Genomic DNA, 24547 nt, shown 5'->3' with positions numbered 1-24547 from the left:
AACATGCTACGAAGTGGAAAAATGTAATTAAACAACTATATTCATATGGTTAATGAAGTGGGTGATCCACACAGAGCTGCGACTAGTGACTGTTTACATTATCTATCAATTATGATTGGATTGATTGATTGTTTACTCTGTTAAATGTCAGAAAATGGTGAAAATACTTGTCAGATTTTCCCAGTAGCGTCTTTGAATTTTTTGTTTTGTCCATCAAACATTTGTCACAGCAACAGGTTGTTGATTGTCATTGATCGGTTGCTAAATGTCAAGAAGGCGGGTCTTATCTTACGGCTCATTACCCTGTTCCCTGAAGTATTTTTGGTTTAGTTTCTTGAGAAAGAGCCATCTATATCACAGCGTGTACGTTCCCTTATCAACGCTATTGATTATTAGTGTTATTATAAAAAATAAAGCATTTGTTAAAAATCAACGCCAGTCTTTTCTTGTTGCCACCCTTAGATGTACTCTTCCTGCAATGTGACATCGAGGGTATTCAATTTCCAGACGAAGCCCATTTCACACATGCACTGCAGCTCTGGGTTCATCCAGAGTTTACCCAGAGGAGCTGTATGTGTGAAAACAAACGTCTGCATTATTTCCCCTGGACTTTACCCTGCCAGCTCCCAAGTGCCAAATCCAAGTGAGCCACATGTGTGAATAGAGCAGAGACAACTGTCTCAGTGCAGGTTTCATCAGCTGTAACACAAACGAAAACGGCGTTTAAACTGCTCATCGTCAAAGATCTGAGAAATATCTACCCAGAAGATTTCCCCCAGCTCCGGTGGGATCTTCGTTCTAGGATAGCATATTACGGATACATCGAAATACTTTGATATCAACGCAAAAACAGTCTGTAGCCTCCTACCCTACCTTGCCCTAACCATATGGATTATTTCCATCATGTGTGAACGCGGACAATCTCCTATTGGGTTCTGCATGTGTGAACACGCAAATGTGGAAGTGATCCTGATCTGATTCTTTATATATTGTCCGGAGTCCATGCTAAACAGAGAAAAGCAGCAAATCCTCACATTGAGGAAGTTGGAAACACAATATAGCCCCTAAATTCCACCAGGTCCGTGTTCGGTCCGTGTTCGGTCCGTGTTCGGTCCTTCTCCGATCCGCCACGCCAGTCCGGACCCTTCTGTAGCAGATATGCATGGCTTCTTTTTCTACCGGATGCCGGAGCGCGGTGCCGCAATTCAGCCGAATTCAGAACAGAGCAGACAGGAAGTCGGACACCGAAACATCAACATTTTCATAATAAAACATTGACGTATAACTGCGGTCATGCGTGATTCTGTAATCATCGTGGGAACTCCTCGGTTCGGAGCAAAACTGTAGCGGAGCCGTTCCGCAGCGTACATGCAACCAGTGGATTTCCTGTGTAAGTGTGTGGCCTTTCTGCTTGACAAATTACTTCAACGATTAACTGATTCAAAGTTTTTTGTGATGGTGATCAACTGTGATAGAAAATAACACAAACGCCTCTCAAATCCAGGCATATATGCAACCTGTAGTTAATTTTGCAGAGAGAGAACAAGCTCAAAACTAAGACAACACAAACTAGCTCAGAAATCCAAACCAGTACAGGTGCGTTCAGGGGACACTGGAGAAAACAGCCCATGACGTCTGGCTTCCTTAATATACATCTCCACAGAGAAACGAGCACACAGCTCCAGTGGACGGATGAATGAAGCTGCATCAGAGAACAAGGTAAATAGGCCATTGTGCTCTGAGTGCACCAGTTTACACACCTCACACTGAATACTTGTCATTTCGGTCCAGGCTTCAGAAACAAACGAAGAAAAAAGGCAGTTTAAAGTCGGTTGTTCTTTTTAAAATAAAAAAACAGCTGTGTGAGGAGGGTTATGAGACCACTGTGGGTTTATTGTGCCACCACAATCAAGTCTCCCACATGTTTTTATGCATAATCAGAGTTTCCACAGAAGTGAGCTCATTCTGCTGTCAAGTTTGTTTTACGAAAAGCCTTTATTTTCAGTGAGAAGAGGGTCTTTAAAGCCCCTTTTGTGCAAACACAATGTTTATAAAATGAGGTGTGCCGTAACATAACGGACTGTTCAGGTGTGAACGAGGTGTTGATGATGAGGAACATGCTGCAGCTAATGGGGTGCTAATGACCGCAGACAGACACAAAGAGAGAACCAGAACTACCGCTGATATACAGCAAAGTCATTATAATAACACACACACCATTACTTTGCTTCATTGTTCTAAAGACCCAGATTAAAATCCGGCCACAGCCTCTAGTGGATGATGTATCTGTGGTGTGTGTGTGTGTGTGTGTGATTTGGGTCATCAGTATTGAGGCTGTGTGCTATATATACACGCAGGACCTAAGGCTACACAGACTGTTTGCTAACCGTCAGCCTCCAACACTCAAACAACGCTCACAAAACACTTTTTTTTTCCGAGCTCAGAGTCAAATTGCGGCAATTAAGGAAGTTTAAAGCGCTAACAACTTCTCAGAGTTATAACTCAGTCAGATGTGACGACACAGACGTGATACAGATATTTTTGGATTCAGTCTGACTTACACTTTCTTGAGGAACACCAACGTCACACGATAACTCAAACAAACTAACAGATCGAGGCCATGGTGGACCGCCAAATGTTCTGCGAGGTAAAATTGCTGTTTTTGTCAATGGAGTCTGGTGGATTGGAACAGAGCGACGTAACGGCTGTTTCTGGTTAAACAAATACAAAGATACGCAGATATGTCTCTATAGGGATCCTTTCTGTAATGTTGTGAGACAATGGCCAGCAGGGGCCGACTCCACTGGTTGCAAAAAGATCCGAATGTACGTAAGCTTATGAGAAAATGACCCTACTTCTCACTCACTTTACCAACACAGTTAAGTTAGTAAAGATGAGTTCATGGTCTCAATCTGTAGATTAAAGTCTTCTTCAACTCAGCATGATGTTCATTTAGTAAATTATGGTTCGATTTAGAGTAAAATAGACGAGAATGAGGGGGATGCTTTAGGGCACGGCTACCAAAACTAAGCGCCCGAGGCAGCTGTAGACCAGCAACAAGTGGTCTCGGAGGTAAACGTCTACTCATTCACTCCTTTGGTTAAAAATAGAAATACAACAAAAGGAAAGACACACTGCTGCATTTTTAGGCTATCAGCAAAATACATCACATAAACTGTAGTCTCTGAGACCATGTTATTAATTCATGGTAAGGTGCTTCCAAATGTGCATATAAAGAGGAAATGAGGAGTTCAAAGAGAGAGAAATACTGCAAATTTCAGTTACCGTTGGATAATAATTTCACTTTTTCTCCCTGACAGATTCAAAGGGGAATAGCTTGGCTCCTGCACTCTCTGTCAGTTTGATGAAAATGGTGTTTGTCGCCACAGACAAAGAGAAAAGTGTTATCGGAGGAAGGGAAAAAAAAGATGATCCGTGTCGAACCCACGCTGTTATTTCATCCACGGAAAAGGTTGCGAGAGTGTCTTCACAAGTCATTTACAGAGAAACTACAAAGTGCTTTACATTCGCTGCCTGAGCGCTGAACCGATGTTGCACTTCTCCTCCGTCCCCCGAGAGGTCTAATAACTCACAATCAGGGAGAAGATGAAAGTTCAGTTTTAACACGATTTATGCTAATTTGGAAAACCCTTTTAGGAAAGGAGTCATCTGTCGGGTACGAGTACAAGACAGAGCGTAGCCAAACATGCCCGGGAATCGTAACCTTTTCCACATCGTTAGGGTCCACTAATGAATTCAACACATCAGCCCACCACGCAGCCTGTTTTTACTCGCTCATTTGTTATTCGGTGGAAATCGATTTTAAGACGATGATATTTCCCTGAAATAAAAGCTCCACTGGGATCATATGCATGTCAAATCTATCAGCGTGGCCTCACACAGCTGGAAAATGCTCTTTCTTTCACGTTAGCTGTGCAGGATAAAGGCATAAAAAGGAGTGTTTGACAACGCCTGAACACCGAGTTATGTCTCCGAGACGGGGGAATAGAGAGCGTGAAGCGACGGCTCTGCTGAGTCTATCCCTTTCTCAATGTCGCTTTGCCATTTACAGTTGCATCACCGTGCGTGGGCGAACGCGTGCGCGCTTGCATAAGTGTGTGTGTGTGTGTCGGTGCGTGCGGACGTGGGTGTGTGTCTGCCAGTTGTGTGTTTGTGCGTGGGCGTTCTCCACGGGTCTGTGTTTCTATATGCTTCTGCGTGTCTGGATGGCCTCGGGACAGATGTGGGTGGGTGGCCGGCATTTTCAAGACGCGGATGTCAAAGACCTTTAGTTGTGTTTTGTGATGTGTGTGTGTCGTGTGCGGGGAGATCGAGTCGAGTCATGAATAAATGAAGTGACAGGGAGGACAAGAGAGCGAGGGAGAGACGGCGAGACGTTGGTGAGAAAAAAGGTCTGACATTATCCCGTTGGTTGGAAAAAAAACAGATTTCTGAAAAGATGTCAACGACCGATGGTTGCGGCAGAGAGAATGTTTTGCAGATTCGAGCTTTAGTTCTGCAAAATGGCTAAAACTAGAAAACTTTTACAGGCGATGGATCAAAGACTTCAACTTCAGGGGACGATCTATAATTGAAGGCTGCAAATTGTGTTGATTTTATTATCTAACTTTTTGATTCTGTCTTTAAAATGTCAGAATCATTATCTTTGAGCACAAGAAGTGAGATATTCAGCTGTCTTGTTTTGTAAAGACGGTGGTCTCACCTGTCTGATGTGTCTGCTGTGCTCGTCTTGCGTGCTTTTGTTGCTTTCCTAACATCTTTGTTGTCTAAACTACGGTGACGTCTCGGTCTGACAGCTAGTTTCGGGGTAAACTCTTGTTTGTCTTCATGTCAAATGTTTCCCATTACATTTAATCTGAGGTGCACTACAGTTGATCCCTGTAAATCTTCTCCTCAAGTGTTAAATGTTTTAAAACATTTAGAGAAGAGGCTGTTTGTAGCTGTACTCAGACTAAACCTCTTAAAAATTTAAAAGTGTCTGCTGTTTCATGTTTTGTAGTAGTCTTATTTCAGCTTAATAAATCTTTCTTTCTGAAGTTATTGTCTTCTACTTTCCAATCATTATCTACTGAATGTATTCTCTTTCTTGTTATTGATGTATTATGTATTTTTTTTCCCTTATGTGCAATGAAAAAAAGTAAATAAAAGGTCATTGCTGTCCTTTTCTTCACTCTGTGGCCCAACAGGTACATTCGGCCTCCGAACTAACGTTAGTGAATCAGATAGAAAAGCATCAAACATGTATTTCAGATGAATTAGATGTATACAACAGACAAACATCATGGAAAAACAACCATTAAAATGCATGTAAGCTCTGTAAGCATGATGGTTATTGAGTTATTGTAAGCGACAGTGTTTCCCACACATATACTTCACTTGGTGCAGTCCGCCTCGGTATATTCACGGCCAAATACATTTGGCAAACCCATTTTAGCACTTTATACTTATACCGAGAGGAAGATGCCGTCCACAGTCGACTGACTAGGTGACAGACTGTCCTCGCTCTCCCCCCCCCCATCACCTGTCAATCACACATGCTCTGCAGAGGTAGACTCACTCTCAGGTGTGACATCCTTCCTGTTAACACACTGATCGTGATGTGACCTCTCTTATTTAACGGAGGCCTACTTATGTCGTTATAAGTGGTTGTTTCAATGTCGTTCGTTGCAGAACCAGTTAATTTAAGGCCTTTTTCCTTAAAAAATGACTTGAACGATGTCATTATGTCAGACTATTCAGTTGATTTTATGTTCATTTTGCATTTAATTGCTTTTGTACAGTTTCTTTTTCTATTTCTCTTTATTATTTTTCTTTTCATGTACTTGTAACTTTTCTTTCTTCATCTGTATTGATTTCTGTCCTTGTGAATGAAGCCTTATTGTATCTTCAGTGATCAATAAATGATTAAAAATTGTTGCCAAAACATTTCACTATTCATATTCACACGTAATTTTCTCTATGGACTGTAATTATTCTGACGCAAACATAATAAAAATATGTGTTATAATTATATAAAATCAAATATTAAGACTAATACAACTAACTCAGCTCATTTAAAAGAAGCTACCAACTGTTTGTATCTGGTATGTATTCTGATATGACCAAAATAGCTCCATGTCAGACTAACGGGAGGTCTTTCTGTTCCTCGTTTCTGAATGCAGCCGATGATTTCTCTATTATTTGTGGAGGACATTTTGACATTTCACAGTCGGCAGAGTCACGCAGTCACATCTGTGTACAAGAGAAACAGAGCGTATCTCAGAGAAAGAGTCAGAGAGGTGAACACATCATTACCTGTCCAGCCAGGCTAGCAGGCTCTTGGCGGCGGTGATGAGGTCGACCACGGAGGTCAGCAGGTCGTTGGGGAGCCGCCGCGAGGACCTGCTCTCCGATTGGCTGCTGCGACGCCGTCCAGAAATGAAGTTCTGCAGGTTCTTGGCTGAGGCGCCGAGTTTGTGCGCCAGAGTCCTGACGCTCTCCGTCTCCAGACCTGAGTTCTGCACACACACACAAACACACGCGTAAACAAAGATTAGCCCACAGACGGTGAAACACCATGAATACTAAACAGCATCCTAATTGTCAACATGTTTATCAGATTTTCGTGAAGGAGCCTGGTGTATATTAATGACTCACGTTGCATGGTCTGTTGAGAGAAGGTCATCAAACTGTTTGAACACCTCGACTCCTCATTATTTATTCATAATTAAATACATTGTGAGGTAAAATTAAAGCTAAACCTCTGGTGGCCGAAGTCATAATTACAGTAGCAAAGGAGGAAGTCAGGTAAAGTAGTATAAAGAGCGACGATGTTTTGGTAAGACAAGCACACGACTTTCATCCAGGAAAGTGCTGTTTGTGTACGTAACGTATTTCTACGTTTGTTTGTAATTGAAGTTATGTAAGAAATGTAGTTATTTTAACCCAAATCAGGGTTTAAAACATTACTGTTACTGTGGTTTTCCAACTTTTTATGCTGCTTTCTATGATTTAACTGTCTTAAATGCAATTAATTACGAATCTCAAAGTATTAATTGTGTGTTTTTGCTTTTTGTTTTTCTTGCCTGCCTTGTGTCTGAATTGTGCTTCATTAATAAACTTGCAAACCACAATATCTTCCTAAACCTAACCACGTGGTGTCATTGCCTGAATCCAACCAACCGATTTTTTGAACAGACAATAATGACCCAAAAAAGAAGTTAATTTCCTTACTAGTTTAGCCATTGAAATAAAACTTAAAAGTCTGGTTTGTAGGATTGAGTGGCATGTAGCGGTGAGGCTGTAGACTCTTTTTCATGGCAAAAAATGTGTATTTGTTTATGTTTTCTGTGAATATCCACTATCGGTCGTGCTCTATTAAAGACTCTAACATAACAAAAACACAACCATTTTCAGTTCAGGTCATTATACTCTGATGAAAATACAATTATTGATATTATATTCAATTTCTGCCCCTACATCCTTCACACTGGACCTCTTAGGAAGAACTGTTTCCTAATCGAGGCCTTTAATTTCCTTTTGTTTACTTTTCTTATATTCTCCAGAGTTACATGCAATTAAGACTTTATTCAATTATTTTTAATCCCAAACCAATTGCTTTTGTTTTATGAGCAGGGAATAAGATTCAACTTCTACTTCTACTTTATCCGATGGGGTGTAGTTTGTTTACTCTCCCTCAGACGCCAATAATTCCTCTCCTGTCTCCCCACAGACCATTTAGTCAGATCGACTTTATGGTGTCGGGCCACTTAAGGAATTTAAGAAGCGTATTTCATAATACTCCTGTTATTACAACTGGAAAAAAAGAGATTTAAGGTGCCATTTTGAAACTACTTTCTTAGTTTGTGATTGTGACAATGCCAGGAGATGAGATGCAACGATGTGATGCAGTGAAGTGACGATTTACTGCATATCTATTATATTGTGCGTCAGAGCAGAACACGGATACATTAACAGCTGCAGTCTGTAACGACGGCTGACGAAGGTCCAGGACTCACCAGAGCGCAGAGCAAGTCCACGGCCTCCAGAATGAGCTCCTGGTGCCCGATGCGAGAAACTCCCAGCTCCTCCAGCTCGGCGTGGCTAATCCTCAGCAGCCTCTCGCCGCACACACCTCCGCGCTCAAACACACACACGTATTGCTGCAAGCAGTCGTCCAGACCTGCGGCAAACACACACACATATTACGAGGGTTACTCACAGTAAATAATCTCACAATGAAAAATTCTTCTTCTCCGGGACTGAGAACAAAACGTGATGTTTGTGTGAACAGTAAACTGGGTAGACTTTATTAAATCTACACTGCAAACATTTAACAAGTCGGTCCATCTATAGTTTAGTTAACAAAAACATATTTCAACCTGTTTCAAGAGATGTTGAATCTTTGGCTGCTGATTTAGAATCAAGAAAATACTTTGAAACACCTTTTTTCTTTGGGACGCCGTCCTTAACTGGCAGATCTCAAGAAAATAACACTTTAAATCTGCTAAAACCTGTGATTTCTGCCAATCTGGGGAGGGAAGAACACAACACTGGGCTGCTGTCACCTTTTACTGTAAGTTAACTTGGTGTTTACACATCCAGCAGTTACGGAGCAACATTAGCATTCATTTGGCATTTGGTTTGTGTCCACCGGATGAATGTAAGTCCAGTATTCACTCTCTTTTAGCTCTGGTTTTGGTCTCCACCAACTCCTGACATCCCATTTTCCCGTGAAGGACAGCAAAACATCCTCTCTGTGACACCTCTCGGTCATAATCTTTGTATTTACATAGTGTAACTATTGCTACGCGACAAACCAAACAGAGCACGGAGCCAACAGCTAACATAACTACCTTTGTTGTTCTGGGAACGGTGAGGTAGCGACTGGCAATTGACCTAAGAGAGCTCGTTTGATATTAGCAGCCAGTAGGCAGCCGAGTCCTGTGGCGTGTTTGGCTAACGGAGCTAGTAGCTAACGTAACTATCTTACAGCGGAGCTAAAAAACGTAAAAAACGACCAATTCAGACATCTCGGTATGCGGATGTGTTTATATTTTATCTATTTCGTCCGATTGTTGAACAACATACAAAAAGTCCTGCGGTGTGTTTGGCTAACTGAGCTAACGGCTAACAGAACGTTGCGTGCAGTCATTTGAATTATCGCTAACGTAGAAATATTAAGCAGTGCAGCTTTAAGGACAATAACAAATGACTTAGGAAGGAAATGAACTGCAGCAAACTTATTTATCAGCAAACTTTATCTCATAACAGTCTTTCGGTACCATGAGGGATTTTCTTTTAGCCTTCTAAAACATTATTACACCGCTAAATCAAGGTAAACTGTTGGTGGGAGGTGTTCATCTTTATACTGCCTGTAATCATATCTGTTTTATGGCAGCTATGAAAGTACACATAAGGTAGATAGAAATAATAGACCCTGGGCACAGGAGGAGGATTTCATCCCAACAACACCATCACTCCTGCTGACCTGTCCACCGCCAAGACTCTCTTCAACACGTTCGGTCTCCTGATCGATGACCGCAAACGACCCTGCTCGAAAATTATAGGTATCGGGCTGCACTCCAGAAGAACTAATCAGCTTTCCTCGCCATATTTTTCACCGGCGGTTTCCCTCTTCAAAGTCAGCCTATAGGGAGGACAGATTTCTTTTCAGTCTGCACAGGAAAATGCAAGACACGTTTTTACTTATTCCTGTTTGTCTTGGATAATACCACAGCTGCTGGGTCGTGTTTTGCAGACGTTTGAGCTTGTTTTGCAGTTTTGTAGACTTCAGCACGACGCTGTTTCAAAACCTTCGGTAGCACACGAGTATGAAATACAGCTTGTTTTGAGAGACGACTGAGGCATAAGGCAGAAAACATTTTGTTCCTGTCCATTTATGAGCTAAATGTTTGACACCGTGACCCGTTTCAGCATAAAATGAGGGTGAACAGAGAGGGAAAAAAAAGAAAAAGACAGACTGTTTTTCTCTCTCCTACAGTGTGAAAGGGAGAGATGATCAACAATATCTGGACTTGTATCGTGGCCAGAAAACGCTTCAACCCACAAGTGTAACAAAGCTCTCAACAGCACTTCAGAGCAGCGTGCCAGTGTGTTTGCGAATTTTAGCACATAGCTGCAAATCGTGTGTGCTCGACACCATTTTTTCAAATGATTTACATGGCGGACGGATTCATTTCTCTGCAGCGTGGAAATCAACTTGTCGGCTCTTGTAAATCCATTGCAGTAAACATCTAGACTGCAGTAAACATGTCAAGCTTTTATTGTCATTGCATGCTAAGTGAGAGCTCTGCATTGCATTACCTTCGGACAACGATGTAAGTACACTGTGGTGGATTACACATGCTAATTATTCTTTATTCTGGAGACAAGTGAATGCAACAAATCCAGTTGTCAATTTAAAAGTCAATAAAGTTGCAGTTTGTCGTAAAACTAACGAAATATAAGTGAAAATTTGTAATTGTAAAGACGACACAGCCAACGGTCACGTTGGTGACGTCGTCTCGTTAAACGGCCACCAAAACCCGTAAATTAAACCTTGTAGAGCTGCTCACAAAACTGACGAACTCTCCTTTCACACAACTGCAGCTGTCAATATGAGCAGATTTATTGTGATCTTCATCTTTTTTTGTACCTTTTCTGAGGCGAGTTGGCGGCCATGTTGGTGTTGGTGACGTATGTTGAGCGAGACGATGTAGTTCACTGAACGTTTAACACAAAACTAGATGATATTTTAAAAAATTGACAAAAATCATATGTGTGAATCACGGTTCAACTCAAGCGTGATCATAAAAATCATTCTCCATTCTCTACCATACAAAGGTTTTCTAAAAATAAGGTCCCACGGGCTCTTTATAAGGTACGTTAGCTGCCTCCATCAGAGGTCGGCACTGTCAAGACAAGCCTGCTGCTGGTAAACGGCCCAAATTCGCGGGTCGCAGTCGGACCACAGCAGAACTCAGCATGAAAAATTAGTGCGAATTTACTCTCCGAAGGACCAAATATAAACTCTGTTACCTGAAACTAGAGTCAAGAGACTGGAATGAAGGAGGTAATGGATGGGCAATCAGGCAGCCACCCAGGTAAGACTTCAGTCTCTGCTGGATTGTGTAACGTCTGTGTTGTGAGTGGGACGGTCTCTCTAGATCTGAGTGTGTGAGCGTACAAGTGGGTGGGTGCGTTGTTAATGTGTGTGTGTGTGTGTGTGTGTGTGTGTGTGTGTACTGTCTGGCCTGGCCGGGTTTGCTGAGTCAAAGGAAAGCAGATCAAGACAGAGCAGCTCAGCTGCAGCCCCTGGCTCCCAAAACAATGAATGTATCCAGCTCCTAACCTCTTAACAAACAGCCAACACACACACACACACACCTCTGAGGAATGAGCATTGATTTCCCCCGCTTCAAGTCCCAGCGTTATAATACACTCATCTATCATAACCACACTAACAAAGATGGGAAAAAAAAACAAAACTGGGAAGAGTGCGGAGGAAGAGTCAGGGAGGAAAGAGGAGGAAGAAGGCAAAAGGAAGCTCGTGAGCCAGCTGCTAAATTGCATTCGAACTATTTAACACACACACACACACACACACACACACACACACACACACACACACATTCCTTCTCTCATCAGCGACGAGCAAACAGCATTTGTGGCTCTCTGCACCCTCGCATTGCTTCTTCCCCTCCCCTCAGCCGCCACATCTGAAGTCTAAATGAAGCGTTTGGCTCAAAAATGCCAGAATATCCAGACGTCGGAGGCTGAAATGCGTAAAAAACACATCAATTAATCCTTTAAAACTTAAATAAACAAGTCTTAAAAATGAAATACTCGTGCTCGAAGCGTCGTCTGTTGCACCATTATCTGATCCAGACGAATTGATTTCACTATCTGGACCCCGAAACACTTCAAGTCGATGAGCGATATCTTCGGCTCGCAGCTTCCACTGACGAGCATGAAAGGACTTGATAAGAATAAAGACATCAACGCGCTCTGATGTGATTTGTGCGGATATTCCCAGTTTTTAAGGTCTCGTAGGGACACGGGACGGATTTTGACGAGAGGTTGTCGAGGACATGCGTGTCCATTGTGCTTAAAGAAACGTGGAGGAAGCCGACAGGCCCTGACTTCAACCCCCATCACACACCTACTGCGAGGCTTATCGCCCAGCATCAATGGCCGACTTCCCCTCTAATGCTCTTACGGCTGAATGGGATCAAGTCCCAGCAGCCAGGTTACAAAATTTTATCGCCGAGATCCTTCCTAGAAGAGTCGGGGCAGCAGATAATACTCACAGTTTTGGAGTAAGACGTCCAGCGGTCACATACGGGGGCAATTTCAGTGAATTTGTGTTGTATTTTTTAATCACATAAGGCATCTGAGCACCCGTTTTCCCTCTAACAGTGAAACTTGTGTGTGTGTGTTTTTTTTTTTTTAAATGAGTGTTAATAGCAGCTGATTTTCTAATAGACGTGAAGCTGATTAAAACAATGTTGGCTCTCGCAGGCAAAGTGTTACTACCGCCGAGAGAGCTGAGAGCGAGGCACAGAAGCAGAAGGGGGAAGATGAACGCTGTGCAGCGAAAGTTCACTGATAATCAGCGCCGCTTATCACTGGCAGTGAGGGAGAGCGTGAATGCCCTGAATACTGATGAGTCAAATTGTTAGTGACATCAGTGAGCGAGCACACACACCCCCGCAGACTGAACAAGAAACTAAAACAGTGTTATGCAGTTCATATATATGTGCAGTTTAATGACTGCAGCACTGGATTCACTTTTTCTCCCAAACTTTTCTGTAAAATATGCCTGTACAGCCTCGTTAGCTGCCACTTAGCTAATAATTTCAACCAATTATCTCGAAGCTAACCAGCGTTTAGGCTATTAATTACATTTAGTTAACGTTTCCAACTATTAGCTAGCTATTAAACAATGTTCAGCTGTTTCATTTCTAGCTTTAGTTATTTAAACCGTTTATCCACTACTTTAAAATAACTATTTGAACTGTAAATCTAATACTTTTAACAGTTTCAACTGTTTATCTTTCAGCTAACTATCAATTATCTGTTAAGCTACTTTTTATCCACTATTATCTAACTACTTGAACAGTTTATCCATTAATTAGCAAACTAGCCTGAAGTTTCAACCATTTATCTTTTAGCTAACTACCATTTATCTATTAGGCTACTTTATCTATTACTTATAGCAAGCTATTTTGTTTATCCATTACTTAGCTAGCCCACAACTAGTTTACTTTTCGCTAACTATCATTATTAAATCACTTTAAGCTAACTATTTAGTTTATCCATTACTTAGCGAACTAGCCTTACGTTTCAACAGTTTATCTTTAAGCTAACTAGCATTTATCCATTACAATATGCTAAGTAGTAACGGTATATCTATTATGCTGCTTTATCCATTACTTAGCTAACTAGCCTAAAGTTTTAACCGTTTTACTTTTAGCTAACTATCATTATTCAGCTACTTAAAGCTAAGTAGTAACCATTTATCCATTTCTTTAAGCTAACTACTTACCATTAATTAGCAAACTAGCCTTAAGTTTCAACCATTTATCATTTAACTGACTACGGATAACTAATTAATTTTAGAAAACTGTTTCCCCGTTAGCCTTCTTACACTACTTAGATATGCTAACCAACAATTTATCTGTTGCTTCTAGCTATTTTTAACTGTTTTTCAATTACCTTCAGGTAACTTTTCAATCTCTCTCCTTGCTTGCAACCTGATTTTCACCCATTCTCAACTGCTCACAGTGTTTTCTTTTCAAACTAAATATAATTTCTTTTTTTTTTAATTATAGTCCTACCCCTTGCAGCTACCCTGTGGCAAGTGCAGAAGTGCCGTCTTGGGAACATGCACCCCTGTTTTGTATTCAGGTTTCTCCTGCATATCCAATAAAAATGCTAAAATGTACCTTGCTCACGTTTTTTTTTCTATAAATTGACTATCACATGCTCGGTGTAAATGCCCGTGTGGGTTTGTTGTATAATGGTGTCTAATCTGTATAATCATGCACTCATATCTCTGCGTACAGTATGTGCTCATGTGCGATGGAGAGCTTGTGTGTGCGCATGTGTTCGACTGATACAGAAAAAGTGTGATTCATAGCTGACTCACACACTTAACTCCCACAGAGGCACACTTTTCACAACAGCAGGCGAGCCAAAACTCCCACAAACACCCTCTTTCTCTCTGTCGCACACACACGTCTAATAAAACGAGATTTTGCGGGTGACTACTGGGATGTTTGAGAGTCCTATAAAAGATCCGGCCCTCCCGGTCCAGTTATGTGTCATCTGTGCCAAGAACTGTGCAGTGTCGGTAACAATAAAAAAGTTAGAGGGAACGTTTCGCTGTGTTTCCTGGGATTTGTAAATGCAGAATGTTTTCGAAAGCAAAGTGGTTATCAGAAGTGAGTTTATGGCCTCTGGGGTTGCTGGTGTAAATCCCAGTGTCACTTTTCTAGACTAAAAGGCCGTATATATTTCCTTCCTCTCCCTGTCAGTCTTATTCTGATATAATTAGGCGAGCTGAAAACAAAAAACATAGTCAGAAGAAATATTGGCCCCAGGGACTGCAGAGAACTGTAAGTTTTCTTTCTTGGAAGTTCAGATACGTCAATTAGTCATAAAAAACAATTTATGTCAGGAAAGATTAAACCCTGGTGCCTGTAAATCTCCGCTCCCGTCTGGTATTTAATTGGAAAAATGTACGTTACATTTCTACCAAAGCCACAGACACACAATCCTGTTAATCGAGCTAATAACAGAATACAATAGCATGTTTTTCAAACCCTGAAATGGCAAAAAAAAATGAATAAACAACAACAAACATTGGTTGACTAATTGTAACATGAGCGTGATGAACCCACACAGAATAATCAGCCAATTCTCCAGTTCCTCTCAACTTTACAGTGTGTTTTAGCGACTTTAAGCTAATTGTTTTGGGGTCACGACTTTACTGTTTTGGTTTAGTTTCACTGTTCTTTTAATCATATTTTGTTTTGCTGCAGCAGGAAGCTTTTTTCAGCAACAAGACAGCAAACAGTCACAGTTAGCATCTAGTTGAGTGGAGAATTTAGCAACTAAAGAGCCAGATGTATCCATCAGGAGTTGGTGGAGACCAAAAACTGAGCTAAAATAGTGTGAATAACAGTCTGAAGGTCATCAGAGAACCAGAAACATGACTCCAAATAAATGTTTCTTGCTTTCTTGTTGTTTATTCACTGTTCACCAAGCCCTTCTCCTAGAAGACTGAGGCTAAAGCTAACAGGTGCCAGGCAACAAGTTAGCATCCTCATGAGTTGATGATCCATGTAGGAGACATCTTGTGTTGCAGTTAAAGCTGTATGAACCTGGCCTGGACAATGTCATCTCTGAGAGGGCAGTAAGCAACTGACGTGGTGTTGGTGGCTTGGACCGCTAACTAGCAAACGCTAACTACAAACATCAAAGCTACTTGTATCTGTCCATAAATCACCCCGGTACTGTCGCTACCCTCCATCATCGTTTTCAGAGGCTGTATACGTCCCCAGCTGCTGCTAGCAAAGTAGCTAACGGCAGCTACATTTAGCAGCACCTAGCGCTTACGTTAGTAACAAAGCTACCAGTAGAAGTCCATCAGAAAAGTCTATAAATCATCTAGATACTGTAACTGGTCTCTGTCGTCATTTTTGGGAGGCTGCTCATTAGGAGGCAGGTGGTAAGCACTAGTTAGCAGTTGCTTTAGCAACAAGTAAAGCTAACTGTCCAGGCTTGCAGCAGACCAGCGAGGACATCGAGAAAATCCAGAAAATACTTCATACACTCATGGCAGTGTCATAAAAGTTAGGAGAGTTTTTATTGGATGAAAAATGAATACACGCCTCCGAGTGCAGGATGAGTCATCAACATTTTCAGCATTTTCCAGGAAGTTACACACTGAAAATATCTACAAAATGACTTTTTTTGCCATTTTTGTGCCTGAAACTGTCGTGTAGGTGAAATATGGAGTAATAAAAAACATTTAAACGTCATTTTGACTTCATGGGAACTTTAATAGCCTAATTGAATCCACTTGTCTGTAATAAGAAGACTTTTTAAGCCTCTTACCTCGACTCTAATAATTCTTCCTGTTATATAAGTGTCGTGTTGGACATTAACTGATGCATTTAAAAAACGCTGAGCTTTATCACTGCAGTATGTAAATGCCTTAAGCCGGAGCTCAACACGCTGGAGTGACTTTTACAGGCCTCGCTTGGACTCTTTGGCCTCCGAATGACCGAACCTAATTCCCCTTACGCGCCACTTGTTTGCTCGGTGCACGCAAATCTGACATTTCTGATGCAAACTGGTGAATATTTTAAGTAATCTCAACCCTCACGAGCCTAAAAAAAGAAAGAGTCTAAACAGATCAAGCACCCCGAATCCTCTGATCCTAAAGGCTGTGACTATCACCCCGGCAGTGTTGTCATCAGATGTTGCTCCTATGCCTGGCGCGCCAATTTCCCTGCTGATTTTTGCAGCCTAGCAATCAAGTTCATGCAAGGGAAATGAGGCACAATTATGCCCTTTCTGCAATCGAAAATATGACAAGAGGCTGCGAAAATTCACATCATTCCCAGCGACGCACGGTAAAGTTCTCACATTACCACTGAAGTGCACCGCTCCCCATATTGTTTTAGCCTCAGGCGTGCCAACGCAACGCTGTCGCCAAGTCAACAAAGCCGAGACCTTTTGGCCCTCGAACGCCTGTGGGCATATGTGATGTGGATATATTATTGTACACACACACAGACACACAAATACAGTATATCATGTTGCCCTCTGTCGCCACCGACACGCCCAAGAGACCCAGCGTGAGCGGAATACCACACTAAGGCATGCCACGTGTGCTGTGTGTGTGTGTTTTTCTGTATGTGTGTGTGTGTGCGCAAATGTCCGAAGGCCCGGGTGGAGCCTTCTGTTCAGAGCCGGTGTGTGTGCGTGTGTGTGTGTGTGTGTGTCTGTCAGCTGTTCTGCACAGACGGTCTGAGACGAACAAGTCACCATCCACCCACACACACACACACACACCGACTACACACACACATAAACACACACCATATGCACACAACCCAGTCCAACGATGAGGCTCTGAGAAAACCGACACTGTGCATCATGTAAATAAAATCTCATGTCACGATTTTTCTATTTTGCATTTTTATCGAAGCGCGTGAGTCAATAAAAATTCCCTGACCTGCTTTTTATGCATCAACCAGACAGAGCGAATAACAAAGATCGCTAATATCAGTGTTTGTGAGTCACGTTTCTCTGGTTGATGAAACACGGAGCGATGATGCATCTTCGGGCGCCGCGATCCAGTACGAGGAAAAAAATGTCATTGATTGTGTTAAAGGGCAAAAACTCGTCACTTAGTCGTTGGCAGAGGTGGAAATGACGTCACAATAAACACAAAGACGAGATGTTTTTTTACAGTTTCGGAGGAAGACGAGATGATTGCGAGTGAGAAAACACATTCAGAGTGTTTCTGGTACTTCTTCTTTACTCATGACACCTTTCTTACCTTGTTACCTTTCAAATTAAGATTTTACACATCAAATGATCCGTTGATAAAATATGATCCAGGCCGTCTTCATCAGAAAAATGATCATATAGGTCATAAGTAGCTTATACGACCCGTTATGTTTCTTCTTAGGCGGCGACCTCTAGTGGCCATATTGATTATTATAACAGCAAAGGAAGAAGGTCCTGGCGCTGAACTTTAAGGTTATTTAGAAGGTTTTTACTGCTAAAACAACTGGTCAGAAATAGCTGAACCTCTTGAAACTAGTTAAATATCCTTCCGAAATTGTAGTTTTACCCCGATTTTACGAGATAAACATCATTTGTAAAGTGACAGTTTTAGCATGATATTAACGATATGTTCGTCTGGACTTGGTTTACTCAATTAGTTTAAAGGCCACAGCCACAACAAACTATGTCAGGAATGTGAGAAGCAACAGCAGAACACAATTTTTTCATCCTCTCCAGCGTCCAGTCGAGCAGGTGGAGCGCCAGAAATGCTGTGAAGGGGAGAGTTCAACAGCTGATGTGAAGTCGGAAACAAACCACACAAGCTGCGCTATGAAATTACTAATGACACATTTTTCAGTGTATCGTACTCTCATGACTATATTTTAAATAAAGAACATGTGTCTGAGTCTATAATCTCACACAGGAGGGAATAATTTTCTGTTTTCTTTCACCTCAGTTCTCCAAAAACTATAAACTTTTCACGACCACCTATTTGTCCCGTAAGTGACCGAGTGTTTATTGCTAAAAATAGAGATTCTGGGGGGTGTAAAACTTTATCGTTTTCAATTCCTCACGTTGTTTTTGTGTCCAATAACACCTCCAAATCCAATAAAATGTACTTGAAACTCAACTGTGATGTGTGCTGAGATTCGAAAACACCAACAGCTGGAGAACTGAGAGGAAAAAGTCACCGAAAATCAAGATTATTATATTTATTTAATCCCAAAATAATGTTTCAAACTGGAATATTGAATATAAAGTTCTTCATGACCTTCACTTCGTCCCTTTTTTTGGCCAAACTACACATCCTTTTTAATGTATCTTGCACTTATAGATTTGGCATCGCAGCTTAAAACTCTCGCTGCTAATTTCGTCTAAATTAGGTTTGATAATAAATCTGATTAATAGACCCGTCTTTCCCGTGGCAGTTCTCAGTTTTGGCAGGTGGTTTCTGGGGAAGGCCTGAGCCAAAAACGAGCCGTTACCAACCAGAAATGTGTCGGCCAGCAACTCATATCGAATGTTTGCTGTGCTTAGAAAAAGGTAAATAAGATGGCAATCGAGCAAAATGCAGTAGAACATCATAATCGTCAACACCGGCTCGTTATAGAGCAGAAAATCTCTGCCAAACATCAGCGTGGAAGCCGGAGAGCACGACGTATCTGCGAGGGCTGTTTCTTTTTTTAATGTGTGAGAGAGTTTTACAGTGTTCACACAGGCTCCTGGGTACAGACCTAATCAGCCTGCCTCCTGAATTATGCATGACTGTAATCTCCAGTCTGATCACTGCAACGTCTCACAAGCATTCATGTAAACAAAACTCAATTACATTTTCAGATAAATACTCATTTAGGTGTTTTTGTGTGCGTCTTTTCTTTAAGGGCTCCGGTGGAGTGGCTCCTCAATCCCCCAGATCTCCGTCTGACAGCGCTTCAGAGGACATTATTTGACATCTTTTACGACTATTGTCAAACTGAAAAGGACGAGTGATTTGAGCTTAATCCTGTCGGTTAGTCCTCAGAAGTCAAGAGTCTCTCTAAGAGCCACCGGCGTGGTCGGCCTCCCAGGAATCTGATTACCTCCCCGCATAATGAACACCAAGAGAGACAACCTCACAGCCGGGTAGCCAGAATAAAACGATGGCATTGTATCAGCATTTCTGCAGTGACGTTCTTCAGATTATATGTTTATGAGCTGAGTTTTGCATGGTGAGGAGGAGGGAATGGAGGTGTGACAGGTAGCAGCCATTCAAGACCGACTAACAACTGGATATTTACATAGAGACGTGTTTTTAGCGACAAATCCAGGTCTTTTAAGCCAAAACATGATCTTTTCCAAACCCTAACCATGTTGTTTTTGTACCTCAACCTAACCAGACTATAAGCACAGGGGTTTTCATGACATAAAATTGAAACGTAAAGAAATGTACAAATGTAATATATCTATGGTTTGAATTAATACAGTACAATGCCAAAATAACAACCATAAAACTGGCCACTAAAGGCCCGAGTTGGCCAATGTTGGGGCCGTCAGTAAGCGTCAGTGGCTCTAGTTGTTGCATGTGTCGACTAGGGCTGCACGATATTGGAAAAAAGTGACATTTTTTAGTCATGAAAAATGAGAACTATGGCAATTTTGTTTGGTATCAAGCAGCGAAAAAGCTGAAGCATGTTGTGTTTGAGTTAACCTGCATCGATGCTGAAACGCTATATTGTTCAGCCCTGTAGTCTGCGAGTTTTTGGCCGTTTGAGCGAGTATTCTGATTGGCTGTTCAGCTAAGCCAATCAGTGAACAAGGAGGGAAACAGTAAAAGAAAAGGGAAAGCCCCTCGAGCCTGTCGCTGTAGTATCCATGATTACAACCATTTAGCGCAGTTTCTCCTTATTTTGCCTTCGTCTTCTCGTCATTTTCAACTTTTTATCAGACATATTCTCTATTAGAAGAGGTTATTTTAGCAAGAGTGGCGTGAAAAAGGGAACGTACAAGCCAATTAGTCAGCGGTAGTCCTTAAGTGTGTTAAAGTGCACTTTTTTTGGCCGAGACACAAGCGACTCAAGGCCAAACAACAATCCGGCTTTGTTGCCACTACTTCTTTTGGTATCAGTTTGGTGTGTCAGGGCCAAGGACGTTATATTAAATCTCGACTCCCGCAGACCGAGTCGGCTAACTTAAACGGGGATAAAATAAGTTAATCGTGCAGCTCTTCTAGACTTTCTAAATGTTATTGGACTGAATGGCTCAAATAATGACAGTGAAACAAGTTGTGACGCTCAAAAACATTCACACTGTTAGCTTACGGAAAAAAGTCGTTTTGGGCCCCTGTGCGTCACGTGACGATGTAATTACACTGTCTGACCACTATGAAAACAGACTTCACAGACCTGCGCTCTTCCTGGGGGCTTGTTCTGGACCACAAGAGACATGAAATGACCCGAGACGATTCAATCACGTCACCGAGAAACACAAGATTACTTCAAAGATGTTTCCTGTCTCTTTCAGTCTGGACGTCTTGCTCATATGTTGGAGAGGGTTCGTTGCCTTATGTGTGTTGATCCGACTGTAGCTGTAGGATGCTTGAAGTCACAATTAACTACAATTAACGTCACTCTCTAATGTTCCCTGGGGGCACCCTCACATCCCCCCATCCATAAAGTTTCTCAGCCCGGCCCTGCTGAAGTTCTCCTCCTGTCACTCACACATTACATCATCTCCCACTGATCATCAGGTGCCAGGATGATGCATGAACCTAACACACACACACACACACACACACAAACACACACACCTCCCACGCATCATCATCACATCTCTCCAGCCTCTGTCTCCCCCTGCACCGATCACACCAGTCGTGATCACTCACCGTGTGTGTGTGTGTGTGTGTGTGTGTGTGTGTGTGCGCATCCAGGTGAGATTTTTGTCGTCTATAAACTGATCAGGTGTTGAAGTCAGTGTGTCCTCTTACCTTTCATCCAGTCCACCACCTGGCTCGTGCTCCATTTGCTCACCGGCTCCATCACCAGCGCCATCGAGGAAACTTTGCGCCGACTCTCCGTTGCGCGCAAGCGGTGTTGTCACCAAAACAAAAGATCTGCTCCCCCCCTGCGACCCTCCCGCCCTCCTCCCTCCCTCCTTCCTTCCTTCCTTCCTTCCTTCCCTTCCGCGCAGCCAGGTGACTCCTCTCCTCTTCACACTATCCCGGTCCGGTGCTCCAGCCCGGTGTCGCGTCCCGTTAACGCAGCGCAGCCCTCAGTGCGGGGCAGCAGCGGGATCCGGTACATTCCCCTGCGCGATCCGGTCTGACATGTGTCTCTTTCTCCTCTCTTCCCTCCCTTCTTCTTCTTCTTCTTCTTCTTCTTCCTCTTCTTCTTCTTCTTCTTCCCGGTGCGCCACTCCGGTCCTCCTGGTATGTGTGTGCGTGTGTGTGTGTGCGTGTGAGTGAGAGAGGAGTGTGTGTAGGTGTGTGCGCAGCCGGTCCGTTACCGACAGCAGCAGAGTAGGATAGATAAGTCACACCGGACTCAACACCCGACAGCATCTCTCTCTCTCTCTCTCTCTCTCTCTCCCTCTCCCTCCCTCTCTCTCTCTCTCTCTCTCTCTCCCCCCACAGATATGATTAACCCGTGCACGCGCTCCGTGGGTGGCTCCGCGCGCACATGTCGGCGTATTTCCCTGCGGAGCGACAGAAACATGCAGCAATGATGGGGGGGAATATAGTCCCAGAGGATGCTTAATCAGGCCGTGCGTGCGTGTGTGTGTGCGCGCGCGTGTGTCCTCTGCCTACAGAGAAACATGGGGTACACACACACACACACACACACACACACACACTGTGCGTCCTCCACCATGTGAGGAAACTTAATGAATCCTCAGTCCACCTCTCCACCTCTTCTCCACCCTCAAACCATTTCTTTCCTTCATTGTTGCCTCATTAGTCAGCTCATTTAGAAGCTCTACCTGTTTTCCCATAATGCAACCTTGTTTTTCCACTTTTGGCCACTTTGGGGCAGCAACATTGACACGTGCATATGCAGGTTACGGCACAGGGTCGCAGAGCCATTATCCGAGTGCTGCCTTTCATCCACCAACCGAGCGGTGCAGTTTGTGGTCCTGAGGTCAGAAATCAATTCGCTTTTTAGCACATCCCCCGTCTCAAAGTCTTTTAATTGGTTTTCGGTTAAATGCCCGAAACAACATGAAACACATCTTTAATATCCTTCGTGTCTTAAAAACAGCGGTTGCTACAGTAACAAGTGGCTAAATGAGACTACAGAGTCGACACTTCTGACCCTGAGTGTGATGTCAGAGGAAAATGGCCGCCTTGTGAATATGGTCTACTGGCGACAAAGGCCAGATGTTAGTGGGTTTTCTTGAGAGGAGTTTTTGTCCATTATTCCCTCTCTTTTAGCTCTGTTTTTGGTCTCCACCACACTCTTTAGCAGCTAAATGCTCCACAGTGTCCACCAGCTCGTCTCTAACCGTGTCTGTCTGCTGTGTGGTGATAAGCAGGTAGTGTACTGTTGGATTTTAAGAGCTTATTTGCTGAAAAAACAGCTGCCTGCTGTGGCCGATCACGACGTTAGGAGATCAGCGAGAAAGTTGTGGACCAGACGGATAAACAATGAGCTGAAACCCACTTTAAAGCTCTGCAAAGCTGAGGGGAGAGCTGCTGATTCAGGTGATAACAATATACACTCTGCTGCAAATGTATGTTCATATACAACTGCTGGAAAGTCCAGACTGAGACTATTAAATGAATTGCTATAAAATAAAAACGCATCCATCTGTAAGTTCACCCGACACTGAGCTTAACGGCCTCACAGAGCCACTAATGCGGCTGCAGACGAGTCTCATCCGATTACCTTTTCAGCATTCTGTCTCAGGCCGGAGACGTGAAAGTTACACTCCACCGAGACGAACACCGCTTTCCCTTGCTTTTCATTTGTAATATTGTGTTGTTTGTCTTGTTTCTTTCTGGCTCGCACTAACGAACAAACTTGGACAGATTCGTGCCCCGCCAAGCCAAACAAGTGCTCCGACTGTGAGTCACATAAATTGTCTGTGCAGAAAATAACTCCCTGTCAACTCAGAAGACAAAGTTCAGAAACGTCTGGCAGTCGAGTGAGATGCACGGTCGATGCAACAGGCCTTTTCTTGACAGCAGACATTTTGACGTGTTGTAATAGGAAAAGGCACAGGTGTTCCCAGTGTGACAGCTTGACAGCAGGCTGAAAGTGAAGCGGCTAAATGAATTCCACCATCGTGCATTTCATTATTTACACTTTTCCCCCGACTGCGACGTGTCAAAATACAGCTAATCCATAAGGAGTTATTTGATCTGTAAAGGAGCTGATTGGCTGCAGGGTGTCGGGGAAAAAAACCTCTGGACACGGTCTGTTCACGGTTCTGAATCAATGAGCTATAGCCTGAATTTAAAATGACTGGCAGTGGCATCAGCTGGCTGCAGACACCTCGCCAGAAGAAATACATTAAACATGGATATCTTACTTACTAAATGTAGTCCTTCAGCACAACATCCTCTGAACAACACAAGATGGCAGCTGCAAGACACAAGCTGACTTTATGTATTTACTCCCTTGTACTGTCCTACACCTCACTGTTTTCAAGCGATTTTCTCACACCCTATCTGCTGCTGCTGACGGCACACCCTAACCCTAACCCCCAACGCCTAACCCTAACTCTTCATTAAAATATTCACCAAAAATACAAATTCCACCGGAATTTAATGGGAACTGCTGTGTCTCGTTCAGCCAGTATAGGACCACGTTTGGGAGAAATTTCGAGTCAATCGGTCCAAAGACCTGGAAGCTATTGAAAAAATCGGTAGACGTTTTCATGAAAAATGGCAACATTTCACTAAAATATTCACCAAAAATACAAATTCCACCGGAATCCAATGGGAACTGCTGTGTCTCGTTCAGCCAGTAGAGGACCACATTTGGGAGAAATTTCGAGTCAATCGGTCCAAAGGCCTGGAAGCTATTGAAAAAATCGGCCGACGTTTTCATGAAAAATGAACACTTTTCACTAAAATATTCACCAAAAATACAAATTTCACCGGAATCCAATGGGAACTGCTGTGTCTCGTTCAGCCAGTATAGGACCACATTTGGGAGAAATTTCGAGTCAATCGGTCCAAAGACCTGGAAGCTATTGAAAAAATCGGTAGACGTTTTCATGAAAAATGGCAACATTTCACTAAAATATTCACCAAAAATAC

At 42.7% G+C, this 24547-nt stretch overlaps 1 protein-coding gene across 1 annotated transcript in view; it reads right to left on the bottom strand.

The window, feature by feature from the left end:
* cnksr2a (connector enhancer of kinase suppressor of Ras 2a) overlaps positions 1–21335 on the bottom strand; it is a 51089-nt gene extending 29754 nt beyond the window's left edge. Inside the window, exons 1-3 of the mRNA XM_073488524.1 lie at positions 21272–21335; positions 8019–8182; positions 6316–6518 (exon numbers count right to left, since the gene is read on the bottom strand). Of these exons, the coding sequence (XP_073344625.1) occupies positions 6316–6518; positions 8019–8182; positions 21272–21335 (431 nt within the window). The remainder of the gene's footprint in view (positions 1–6315; positions 6519–8018; positions 8183–21271) is intronic.
* Between the last annotated feature and the right edge of the window lie 3212 nt (positions 21336–24547).

The sequence above is a fragment of the Pagrus major genome, chromosome 19 (assembly GCF_040436345.1).
Source record: "Pagrus major chromosome 19, Pma_NU_1.0".
NCBI lineage: Eukaryota > Metazoa > Chordata > Actinopteri > Spariformes > Sparidae > Pagrus > Pagrus major.
This window is presented reverse-complemented; position numbering and strand designations above follow the sequence as displayed.